General features: G+C 32.9%; 1 protein-coding gene across 1 annotated transcript in view; it reads left to right on the top strand.

Moving 5' to 3' along the window:
* The window catches only part of ERCC5 (ERCC excision repair 5, endonuclease), a 30,670-nt gene extending 17,466 nt beyond the window's left edge, over positions 1-13,204 (top strand). The window contains exons 12-15 of the mRNA XM_051984155.1: positions 41-185; positions 3,539-3,739; positions 5,130-5,214; positions 12,275-13,204. Coding sequence (XP_051840115.1) covers positions 41-185; positions 3,539-3,739; positions 5,130-5,214; positions 12,275-12,868 — 1,025 coding nt within the window. The 3' untranslated portion in view covers positions 12,869-13,204. The remainder of the gene's footprint in view (positions 1-40; positions 186-3,538; positions 3,740-5,129; positions 5,215-12,274) is intronic.
* The last annotated feature ends 562 nt before the right edge of the window (positions 13,205-13,766 follow it).

The raw sequence follows: 13,766 nt of genomic DNA on the forward strand, positions 1-13,766 counted from the left end.
GTTCATGATGAATAATTAATTGATTTCTGTTATTCTATAGGATTAGACCGGAGCAAACTGATTAATCTAGCCTATTTGCTTGGAAGTGATTACACAGAAGGGATACCAAGTGTTGGTTGTGTTACAGCTATGGAAATTCTCAATGAATTCCCTGGACGTGGCTTGGAGCCTCTCTTAAAATTTTCGTGAGTTCTTATTTATTGTGCTTTAAAAAAAGTGGCATTAAAGGTCTTTTTACTGATGATTTTTAGCTAAAAAAGAGACAGAGGGAACATGGAGAACATAAGCATAACTGGTGTTGCTTAATGAAATCTTCAAAGATTATTTTTATCCAGGTAAGAGGAGGTGTCCTTATTTGGAGTTATGGTCCCATTATCCTTGGGACTTGCTTGAATGGTTCCAGAGAGGTTTTGTTTATGTCATTCTTCATTTGTGTGTACATTCTGCGGGAGGGAGGGAAGGAAGTTGGATGAAGGTGGGCTCTCCAGTCTTTTACAATGTTCAAATTAGTGTCTGGTGTACAATCCTTAGAAAATTTCTCTCTCCATACAGGTTGCCTTACATTCCTTTTGCTGTATATCATTTGGGGAAGCTAATGTTTCAGTGGCATAATTTAATGTCTCCTAGACTGATAAGCCTCTAGTTTTTGGAGCAATATCAGGGTCTTTGTAGCACACAGAACCAAGAAAATATATGACTCAAGATTTGTACTAGGTAGCTATTGTGCCTAGCTAATTTTAAAGATTCATAATTAATATCACTTTATATCAACTCTCACCTTATCCTGAACCCAGCCTTTAAAATATATGAAGCTTTTTGGATTATTAGAAATAAATATCGAACCTGGAATATTTGACTAATAGACTTTAGATTTTTTTATTTACATAAAGAGTCATAGTGTTCCAGATAATCTTTAATATCTCATCCAGACTAAAATTCTAGAATTCTGTGTCCTACATAGAAGTTTTTACTTTCAGTTTGTCTGTTACTGAATATTTATAACATATTTTCATGACCAATTGTAATTTCATTTTCTTCAGTGTGTGGTGTAATCTAAAATAATATAAAGATCATTGGATTTAGAATCAAAAGGCCTAGAATCAAGTCCTAGTTCTGAAAATCTTAACTTGTTATAAATGGATCACAATTTCTCTAAATCCCTCATTCTGTAAATTGAGGTTAATTATGTGTCTTATTTCAATGTTTTTACAAGGTTGTTGTTTGTTACTATTATTTTATATTTTTATTCTTTGAGAATTCTAGCCTTTTAATATTATAGACAGGCTACATAATAGATTATTACAATTTAATGTCTCATTGACTATGTATACCTGTATGTCCCATTTAACTTAAAAAGTAAATATCTTTTAAGAAGTTTTTTAAAAGAAATTTAAAGATAGTTTTTATCTGATTTGTTTAAATTTCTCTGTCTTATGATTCTAATTTTCCATTTTTCTTCTGAAATTTTTAATCCATTAGATAAATAACTTAAAGGTTGATTAATTGTTTTGTAATGTGATCTTGACAGGATAATTATTGACTCCAATTTTTTTTCCTGCTTAAGTTGGGAGCTAATTGGATTATTCTTAAATTCCCTCTCATTCTCATGGTGGGGCTTCTGTTTAAAGCTCAACTATGCTAGAATGAAAGGCCCAGGAATCTTACAGTATCACTTTTCAAATTTTCTGACAATTGTTTGAGAAAATTTTTCTATTAACAGTAGACTGTATGTAAAAAGAATTTGAGTTTTTTTTGGTTATGTTTTAAAGTCTAACATGTATATTAATGTGTTTTTTTAAAAAATAGCTTTAGATTCATTTTTACCTTTTTTTTTTTAAATAACTTTTTATTGATAGAACTCATGCCAGGGTAATTTTTTACAGCATTATCCCTTGCATTCACTTCTGTTCCGATTTTTTCCCTCCCTCCCTCCACCCCCTCCCCCAGATGGCAAGCAGTCCTTTACATGTTGAATAGGTTACAGTATATCCTAGATATGATATATGTGTGCAGAACCGAACAGTTTTCTTGCTGCACAGAGAGAATTGAATTCAGAAGGTATAAATAATCCGGGAAGAAAAACAAAAATGCAAGCAGTTTATATTCATTTCCCAGTGTTCTTTCTTTGGGTGTAGCTGCTTCTGTCCATCTTTGATCAATTGAAACTGAATTAGCTCTCTTTATCGAAGAGATCCACTTCCATCAGAATACATCCTCAAACAGTATCATTGTTGAGGTATATAATGATCTCCTAGTTCTGCTCATTTCGCTTAGCATCAATTCATGTAAGTCTCGCCAGTCCTCTCTGTATTCATCCCACTGGTCATTCCTTACAGAACAATAATATTCCATAACGTTCATATACCACAATTTACTCAGCCATTCTCCAATTGATGAGCATCCATTCATTTTCCAGCTTCTAGCCACTACAAACAGGGCTGCCATAAACATTTTGGCACAGGTCCCTTTCCATTTTTACCTTAAAAGACACATTTTTTTGTATCATAACCTTATTTTTAGAAGTGTAATTTTCTGTTTTGCTTTTATAAAGGAAGACAGTAATTGCTCACCGTCACTTTAGCTTAGCTAGATTGAAAAAAAAAAAAAAACGGATCATATACTTTAGAGCTGGAAGGGACATTAGAAATCATTTAGGCCATTCCCATAATTTTATTGATGAGAAAAACAAGACCTGAAGGGTATGATTTGCATAAGACCTTAGAAGCAGTTAGTAGCAGTTAGTAGGCTTCAAGCCCATACACTCAAACTCGAAGGCCATGCCCTCTTTATTATACCATGCTGCTTTCACTCAGTTTTTCTTCCTTTATTATTTCTACTCTAATATGTTTTATTAGTGATTAAATTTTATAAGTGAGTGGGTTAAATTTCATTAGTAAATTTAAATACTTTTTATCTTCTTTCTGATTGAAAATCCCTTAAGCATTGAGCACATTAATGGAAATTTGTTATGAAGTTATCAGATCACATATACTGTCATGTTTCTAAGGAAGGCAGAGATTGACAGGGAGAGATAATTTGCAAAATTATTGAAATATTATTTTATGCTTTCCTTTTAGTCAGTAAATATTTCATTTGTGATTGCTACTTGTCTGTAGGTAAGCACTTTTATTTTAGGAAAAGAAAGGGTACCTCCTTATATTTAAATGGTACCTCATATTTTAGGTCCTCACCTTGCTGCAGAGTGTGAAATGTATTTGCTTTTTAAGCACTATCCAAAGTGAGAATAAATAAACTCTGAGATGGCAAAATGATTCAGTACATGCATTGTTTACAGATACAGTTTTCTTGATTTTTTTCTCCCTTAGTATTGTGGGGTAAAATAAATATATTATGAATGTTGAAATATATGTGTATGATGGGTATTATATTTTATTTCTTACCTTCTCAGTGGGGGAGCACTGGAATGAGAGAGAGAATTTGGAACTGGAAAGAAAAATAAAATAAAAAATGCTAATAAAAATAAATATGCTATGATTTATTGAGTGTTTTATGGATAGTGTTTTTCTTTATTCTTCAGAGAATGGTGGAATGAAGCTCAAAAGACTAAGAAAATAAGACCAAATCCCCATGACACCAAGGTGAAAAAGAAATTGCGACAGTTGCAACTTTCTCCTGGATTTCCTAACCCGGCTGTTGCAGAAGCTTACCTGAAACCTGTGGTAGATGACTCAAAAGGAGCATTCTTATGGGGAAAACCAGATCTTGAAAAAATTAGAGAATATCCTTTTGCTGCTTAAAATATAAATAACAGAACAAAATATCAAATTTTTAGATATTTTAAATCCATATAAAGTGAACTTAAATCAGGTTTTTTTTTTTTTTAATTTACTTAAGATCCTCATCTTACTGCAAAGTAGGCCCCTTCTATATTAAAAATTTGAAATGATATTACAGATGTCAATATGATTAGTCTCAGTACAGTTTATTCTAAAAAAAATAGAAAATAGTGCTAATTTTGTTCATATTACTACCAATATACTTCCCTGAGAAAAGGAATAGTGATAAATTTATTAGGGGCATACATGTTCACAAGACTGTTATGCTATTAGAAAGAAAATGGTAGCAAATGTTTACATTGGACTCATCTAGCATATTTATTTCTTATTTCTTCTAGGCATTGAGATTGTTCATAGAGTCATTGGTATAGAACTGAAAATATCCTCAGAATGTCATCCAGGTCAAGCACTTTCCTTTTTTATACATGAAGAAAGTAAAATCACTTGTTCAAGGTCACTCAGGTTTAAATACTAGAGTTTAAACCCAAGATCTTTGATTATGAACCCGACTACTGTGTAGGTTCATACTTCAAAATTGTCCTTCTTGACTAATGCCTTAAGTGTTGTTGAGTTAGCTACCTACAGAGAAAAGGCTTGAAAAAATATTTGTGGATAACTACATGTTTATAACTAAACATGAATATCTGTGCCATGTTTATTGAATTGTCAGTGTCAACCCAGCATATAGGCTGATGGCTATGACTCAGTGAAATATGTGAACAATTGTAAGGAAAAGTTTAGTATTCATTTCATTATCAGTTAAAAAGAATATGGTCACTGTGATTTATTAAATCAGAGTTGCACAAACCATAAAAAATGCCAACAATTTGTTTCTCTAGTATATTGTTTGTATTTGTAAAGCTTGCTTGGGCAGAGTTAAGGAAGTATTCCTCAAGGAGACAACTGGAAATTCAAAGGAAGCTTATTGTCAACCCTTGATTTTTAATACTTAACAGAAAGATTGGTATGAGTCCTTCATTCCTTTCAGAGAATTGTTTTGTTTTTTTGTTTTTTGCTTTTTTTAAATGGAAAATCTGTATTTTGATATAGTATTTTCAGTTAGATTTGTTTTATCTGGAAGGATATGAACTAGAAAATGATACCAAATACTTATATTTGGCATCATACTTAATTGGCTTATTTATTTCTTGAGCTTATTATTGTAGTTTTGTAAGCTATGGATTTTAAAATGTAATTGTGATTTTAGTTTTTAATAGTTTAAATTGAATATTTAGAGTATAATTGTGATTTTATGTTGTAGAGGTTCCTCTTGATCACTTTGGGGTAAAAAAAATTTTCTTCAAAGGAATTTTAAGCCTTAACAGACTGCATGTTTTGTCAGCGTTATTTTGGCTGGAACAAAACAAAGACAGATGAATCTTTGTTACCTGTACTAAAACAGCTGAATACACACCAGGTAATGATTATGATAGACTATTTGACTGGTTTGTAACTATGAGTAGAAAGATCAAATCAGTCCTAAAGAGATTTAATTTAACTTTTAAATTGATAAAAATATCACTTTACTATTCTACATTATTTCATTGACTACTTGAGACAATGTGGCATAAGAGATAGAGAATTGGACTTGGAACCAGGAAGACTTTCCTGCTTCTGATACATTTTAAATGATCTTAGACAAATCATTTAATCTTTCAGTGTTAAAATTCAGGCCATGTATAAAATAATGAATAAAGATAGAGTTTTACATATATGAGTTTTTTTGGTAGTTTTCTAAGTTAGTTTGTGGCTTGGCAGGAATTTATTTATTTATTTATTTTTCAAAATACACGCAAAGATAATTTTCAATATTCACCATTGCAAAACCTTGTGTTCCATATTTTTCTCTCTCTCTCCCCATCTCCCCACTCCCCTAGATATTAAGTAATCCAGTATAGGTTAAACATGTGCAATTCTTCTAAACATATTTCCACATTTATCATACTATATAAGAAAAATCAGATCCAAAAGGAAAAATATGAGAGAAAACAACAAGCAAACTAAACAACAATAACAACAACAAAGATGAAAATACTATGTTATGATCCATGTTCAGTCCTCATAATCCTCTGGGTGAAGATGGCTCTCTCCAATACAAATCCCTTGGAATTGGCCTGAATTACCTGAAAAGAGCCAAGTCCATCATAGTCGATCATCACATAATCTTGTTGGTGTATACAGTGTTCTTTTATACTTAGCATCAGTTCATGTAAGTCTCTTCAGGCCTTTCTAAAATCATCCTGCTAATTGTTTCTTGCAGGACAATAATATTCCATAACATTCATATACCATAATTTATTCAGCCATTGAATTTATATCTATAATAACAAGATTTATAACTTAAATATATTCTCATGATTTTCTGGTTCCGAATTCTGATCTAAAAATGAGCAAATTTAGGTTGAGAGAAGAGGAAATTTGTGTAGAGAAGGGGGTTCTTATCATCATCCCTAACATTATCCCATATAGATGTCTTATGAACCTCGTTTATAGGAGCTATTTATTAAAAATGAAGCTTTCTTTATGAGACTTTGTAATTTTACTGTGCTTAAAATCAATCCATAATTGTGACTTGATTCAATTAGATGTTATTTTCTATAATTCCTGCTTTTTTTAAAACCTTAACATTCATTTTTTAAAATTGTGGATTCCAAATTTTCTCCTCTCCCACCCTTCCCCCATACATAGAAAATTCAAATTCTTACAAAACATTTCCATATTAGTCAAGTTGCCCCCAAAAAAAAGAAAAGAAAAGAGAAAAAAGAAGCAAGGTAAATATAGAGAACACTCCAGTTTTGCATTCAATTTATCATTTTTTTTTGAAGGTTGTTTTTCTTGATGAATCCTTTGAAATTGTCTTGGATCAATGTCTTGATCAGAGTAGCTAAGTCTTTCACAATTGACCATTGTTACAATATTATTGTTACTATGTACAATGTTTTCCTGGTTCTGCTCACTTCACTTTCAATCAATTAGTATAGATCTTTTCAGACTTTTTTTTTTTTTTTTTTTGGCACTGCTTAACTTGTCATTTCTTATAAAACAGTGGTTTTCCTTTATACTTATATACCACTTGTTCATCCATCCTCCAATTTATGGACATACAGTTTCTAGTACTTTGCCACCACAAAAAGAGGTACTATAAATAATTTTGCACTTATCCTTTTCTCTTTGATCTTTTTGGAATATGAATCTAGTAGTGGTATTACTGGTCACAGAGCATAGCTTTTAAAAGTTTTTTTGGACAAATCATTCTTCTGAATGGTTGGACCAGTTCATAACTCTACTAACAGTGTACTAGTATTTCAGTTTTCCACATCCCGTCCATCATTAATCATGTTCTTTTTCTGTCATATTTGCCAATCTGATTGGTGTGAAATATCTTAGAATTGTTTTAATTTTTTTATTTTTATTTATTTAATCAATAAGTGATTTAGGGCATTTTTCATGTGACTATAGCTGGTTTGATTTCTTTTTCTGAAAACTTAATATACTTTATCATTTATCAATTGGGGAATGACTTATATTCTTATAAATTTACTCATTTTTCTATGTATTTGAGAAACTAAATCTTAATCTGAGAAAAATGATGTAAATTGCCCACTCCTCAATTTTCTGCTTTCCTTCTAGTCTTGCTTGCATTGATTTTGTTTGTGCACAACCTTTTTAATTTAATGTAATCAAAAGTATTCATTTTAGTTTCTGTGGTACTTTGTTTTTTTTGTATGGTCATAAACTTCCCTTATTCATAGGTAATAATTTTAGGTAAATTCTTTTCATGCTCACTTTACTTACGTTATTACTCTTTATTTCTAAATCACGTAACCATTTTGACCTTATTTTAGCATATGGTATGAGATGGTGGCTTTTGTCTAATTTCTGCCAAACTGTTTTCCAATTTTGTCATATTTTTTGTCAGATAGTGAATTTTTAACCCAAAAGCTTGGATCTTTTGGGTTTATCAAACACTAGATTAGTATGGTCATTTTCTACTGTGTATTCTGTATCTTCTTTGCAAGTAACAAATTGGTTTAATTACTGCTTTGTAATATAGTTTGAAATCTGGTACTGCTAAACCACTTTTGTTCACATTTTCTTAAACTGATCTCCTTGATATTCTTGATCTTTTGTACTTACAGAGGAATTTTATTATTACTTTTCCTGGCCTTATAACGTAATTCTTTGGTAATTTGATTGGTATGGCACTGAATAAGTAAATTAGTTTAGATAGAATTGTCATTTTTATTATATTGGCTCAGCCTACCATGAGTAATGGACATTTCTCCCAATTGTTTTAGATTTGTATTTCTGTGAATAGTATTTTATAAATGATTCTCTCAGCAGGTAAATCCCCAAGTATTTTATAATATATATAGTTATTTTTATTTTTTTATTTTTTTAAATTTTTATTTAATAATTACTTTATATTGACAGAATCCATGCCAGGGTAATTTTTTTTACAACATTATCCCTTGCACTCGTTTCTGTTTCGATTTTTCCCCTCCCTCCCTCCATCTCCTCCCCTAGATGGCAAACAGTTTTATATATGTTAGATATGTTGCAGTATATCCTAGATACAATATATGTTTGCAGAACCGAACAGTTCTCTTGTTGCACAGGGAGAATTGGATTCAGAAGGTATAAATAACCCGGGAAGAAAAACAAAAATGCAAATAGTTCACATTCGTTTCCCAGTGTTCTTTCTTTGGGTGTAGCTGCTTCTGTCCGTCATTTATCAATTGAAACTCAGTTAGGTCTCTTTGTCAAAGAAATCCACTTCCATCAAAATATGTCCTCATACAATATCGTTGTCGAAGTGTATAATGATCTCCTGGTTCTGCTCATTTTACTTAGCATCAGTTCATGTAAGTCTCGCCAGTCCTCTCTGTATTCATCCTGCTGGTCATTCCTTACAGAACAATAATATTCCATAACATTCATATACCACAATTTACCCAGCCATTCTCCAATTGATGGGCATCCATTCATTTTCCAGTTTCTAGCCACTACAAACAGGGCTGCTACAAACATTTTGGCACATACAGGTCCCTTTCCCTTCTTTAGTATTTCTTTGGGATATAAGCCCAATAGAAACACTGCTGGGTCAAAGGGTATGCACAATTTGATAACTTTTTGGGCATAATTCCAGATTGCTCTCCAGAATGGTTGGATTCGTTCACAACTCCACCAACAATGCATTAGTGTCCCAGTTTTCCCGCATTATATATAGTTATTTTTAATGTATTTTCTTTTCCAGTCTTTGCTGCTGGACTTTGTTGGTACTATAATGCTGGTGATTTGTATGTGTGTATTTTATATCTTGCAATTTTATTAAAGTTGTTAATTATTTCAATTAGTTTTTAAATTGATTTTTCTAGGGTTCTTTTAAATATACTTACTTTAATATTTTCTGTAATGATTGAAAATTTGTTTCTTCATTGTCTATTTTTATTTCTTCAATTTCTTTTTTCTTGTCAATGCCAGAACTGGTCTCCCTCCCTCCCTCCCTTCTTCCCTCCCTCCTTTCCCGCTTCCTCTCTTCCTCCCTCCCTTCCTTCCTTTCTTTTCCAGAGCTAGTTTTTCTAATACAATAATAGTGGTAATAATGAACATCCTTACTTCTTCACTGATCTTGTTGGAAAGGCTTCTAGCTTATCCCATTTCAGATAATACTCTTGGTTTTAGATAATTTATTCCTATTTATTTAAAAAAATGCATTCATTCTTATGTTTCTAGTATTTTTAATTGGAGTGTCACATTTTGTCAGAAGGTTTTCCTGTATCGATAAAATCATATGATTTTTATTGTTTTTATTATTGTCATATTTTTCTAATATTGAACCAATTCTGTATTCTGGGTATAAATCCCAACTGGCTATAATATATGATTTTTGTATATATTGCTGTAATTTCCTTTGCTAGTGTGTGTGTGTGTGTGTGTGTGTGTGTGTGTGTATTTCCTGAGGCAATTGGGGTTAAGTGACTTGCCCAGGGTCACACAGTTAGGAAGTGTTAAGTGTCTAAGCTCACATTTGAGCTTGGGTCTTCCTGACTTCAGGGCTGGTTCTCTATTCACTGTGCCATTTAGCTGCCCCATTTGCTAGTATTTTATTTAAAATTTTTGCATTGACATTCATTAAGGAAATTGGCCTATAATTTTCTTTCTGGTTTTGTGCTCTCTGATTTATGTATCCAAAATTTTATTTGTGTTATAAAAGAAATTTGGTAGGGCTCCCTTTTTTTTTTTCCACAAAGTTTGCATAGTATCAGGATTGATTATTCCTTAAATATTTGCTAGAATTTTCTTGTGAATTTATGTGGTTCTTTGGTTTTTTTCCTTAGGGAGCTCATTTGTGACTTGTTCAATTCCTTTTTTTCTAAAATATCTTTGAACCACTCATTCTCTAAGATTAGGTTTAGTTTCCAATGAATTTATTATTATAGTGGTTACTGCTCTCCAGGTCTGCACTCTGATCCATTTCCAGGAAGAGTCTTTGGTTCTTTATGATCAAAAGTGCTTCTCTCTACATTGGAATTGCAACTCAGAACTGCATATGGGCAAGGAAGTTGTCAAGTAGACACAGTTCTATGCCAAGTGCCTTGTCTACTCAAGGCCTTCTGTAATCTCTTTCTGACAAAGTGTCCAATGTCTCTACTGTTTCTGGCTTGAGAGCTCCTGAAGATGCTGCTGTTGCAGCTTCCAGAGCCCACAGCTCATGTAGCCATCACTCTGAGCCATCCTCCTTTCTGGCATCAAAGATCTCTCTTTACAACCACCTAAGTTGTCTTGGGCTGGACAACCACCTAAGTTGTCTTGGGCTGGAAAAATGTCTCATCTTCGTCTTTTTGTTGGTTTTCCCATTCTGGAATTGATTTAAGGCATTATTTTAAAGTTGTTTTTATTGGAGTGTGGAAAAGCTTGACTGTAGTGCTTCCTTTACTCTGTCATCTTGATTTTGCTCTGTATTAGATGTTATTTTCAAGAGGAGATTACATGTATTTCACAAGAAGATTATATGATAACTGGATAGAGTGTAGTTGAAATAACATCTAGTACTTCCCTACTTCTTGCTAAATTTGGGGACAGTTGTTATTATTGTTTTGAAAATGATTCTCCCTACTTCACCCAGGCCAGAAGTGCAGCAGGCATTCAGGGGCCATGTCTTGCCATCAATCAGTACCGAAGTTTTGACCTGCTCTATTTCTTATTTAGGCAGGTTCTCCCTTCCTTAAGCAGTTGGTGTTTTTATCTTCCCAGAGAGTTACTTTATTGGTACTGACTTAATGCAGATACACTATTGACTTAATATACTGCAGTTTAGAAATCTTTAACTGAACCAATCCAATGGTCTCAGTCTCCCTGGTAGCAAGGATTACAGGTGTATGCTACCATGTCCATTGGCAATGTGAGGGATGTAGAAGACCCTTACCCAAAATGACTACTCAGAGATCACTCAGTAGAAGGCAGAAAAGTTGTTTATTGAAAACCTCCAGAAGATGAGCCGTCCCATCACCAGATAAGAAAGAGAAAGCTTGCGGTAGGGAGGCTAAAGAAGTAATAAAGATACATAGCTTTTATACAAGAAATTACATCACAAGTAAGAGAACATTGAGAAGGGGAGGGGAAGGAAGGCATCTAATTGATTGTTGCTATTTGGGGAGATTGGAATGGAAGGTTTTTGTTTCCCTGAAATCTCCTGATTTCTAGGAAACAGAAACTCAGGCTTTGTAGATAGTAGTCTAGCTAATAGACTAAATATCGATAAATGTCAAATACTGATAAATGTCATCAGCTCAGGTTAAGTAAATATATGTTTATAGCTGGCCAAGGCTCAAGTAAATATGAGCCTGCACATATTATACAGATTATGAGGGAAACACAGAAATAAAAAAAATAAAATACAGAAAAAGAATTCATACATTCCTGTAAGTTCTTCACCTTATCTCTCTCTATTCCATACAGCAATATTTATTTTTTTTTAAAGCAGTAATCACGCAAATTCACAGAGAAACAATATAACCAATATAAATTGTTCCCAAAGGATATTTAACTTTATGTTCTTTGTGAGAGGAGGACTGCTTTGGTTTTTAGAAAATGTGCTTCTTGAATAATACTTGAGATAACATCCAAAGAAAGAGTGAATGGGAATACATCTGGTAGGTGATGTGTATATAAACAAAGGTCTTAATTAGCAGTCAGTGCAGGTGCTGTCAGTAAAACCTAGTAAGGAAGGTTTTTTTTTAATTTTATTTTTGTTTTTTTGTTTTTGATAATCAGGAAGACCTAGAAAACAAGATCTACTTTAGCGAATCTACCTATGATAGAATTGACTTCATTTGAGAGGCAACAAATTATTATTTTCTGAAATAGTAATCAGGTGTCTTTCACTAGTAGTCACATTATCTTTCTTTGGAATAGATAGTCATAAACTTTACCCCCTTCTCTGATTTTTTTTTTTTTGTTTCTTCTTTTTTTAGACACAGCTCCACATTGATTCTTTCTTTAGGCTGATACAACATGAGAAACAACATGTTAAAGGAATTAAGAGCCAGAGACTCAACAGAGCTGTGACATGTATGCTCAGGAAAGAAAGAGAAGAAGAAACTGATGAAATAGAAGCATCTACTGCTGCCATGGAGAGAGAATTTAAATCGCTTGAAAAAACAAAGGACAAAAATGGGAAGAAAAACATAGAAAGTAAATTGGAAAAACATCAACATTTAAAAAGAAAAGTATTTTCCACTGCCAGCCTGGAGAATAAATGTGGTGGAGGTGGCTTTGTTGGGGAAGCTTATTTGTCAGACTCATTTGATGTATCTTTAGGGGAGGATTCTGAAAGCACATCTTCAAACCAGGTCAAGAGGGGAAAACCTACTAAACAATCAAATATTGTCTCTTCAAGTTTTCAGGAAATAAGACAACATAATCCTGAGAAGAATGAAGAAGGGACTAGCAGCTCTAGTGATGAAGATGGAAAAGGACCACAAATGGTTATGGTGACTGCTAAATCTGTATTTGAGAAAAAAAAAGGGAAACAAAGAAATGTGAGGGGGAAGAAAAGAAAACCATAATCTACCTATCTTTCTATCTGTAGCTGTGAAAACCATTGGGGAAGAGATAAAGGGCTGGCCCCAGAGTCAAGATGACCTGGATTCCAATCTTGCCTCTGATACATATTGTGTGACTTTAGGCAACTTACTTGTTGGTACCTCAGGCAACTACTTAAGATTTGAGTTTTGGAATAGTTGCTGGTCTGCATTGGTAGAGGGATATATATATATTTTTTACCATGAAATCACAGGTCTGGATTTAGATACATGTATCTATTTATAAAGAGAGAAATCAGGTGTAATGAAATTTCATAATGAATTTGCTATAGAGACAAAATAAAATTCAACAAACTCTAATTTATGTTTTAATGTTTTTTTTTTTAATATTTTTAATGATACTAAAAATTTTCATGGCTTTGTTACATGCCATTTCTCTCTCTGGTCTGATGGAAATATGCCTTGATATATGTGTGTGTGTGTGTGTGTGTGTGTGTGTGTGTGTGTGTGTGTGTGTGTGTATGTATGTGTGTGTATGTGACTAAATTTTTTCCCCTGACATTGTCACTCCATGTTTTCATTCATCTCATTATTCTTAGATGTCCATGTTACACAAGACCTTAGCCTGGATTCACATTCTATTTGGACTGTCATTCTTGGACAGTGGAAAAGAGGAGAGCCTTAATAATTGTGCGAAAAATAGGATGCTTTCCCCCACTTGTATAAAGGTTCATTTAGAAGGAGAGAGGAAGCTCAGTGTAGAGTATTTGAGAACTGTCTTTTGGTCACAATAATATATTTTTTAATGGGCCAGAACTTTGGAGAAATGTACTTGAAACAAAGTGTCTTACAACAAGGTGTTAACTGAGTGGAATTGATAAGACAATGGTTATCTAGGTTAGCCTGTGAGTTGTCTAATTCA

Source organism: Antechinus flavipes, chromosome 3, assembly GCF_016432865.1.
Source record: "Antechinus flavipes isolate AdamAnt ecotype Samford, QLD, Australia chromosome 3, AdamAnt_v2, whole genome shotgun sequence".
Lineage (NCBI taxonomy): Eukaryota > Metazoa > Chordata > Mammalia > Dasyuromorphia > Dasyuridae > Antechinus > Antechinus flavipes.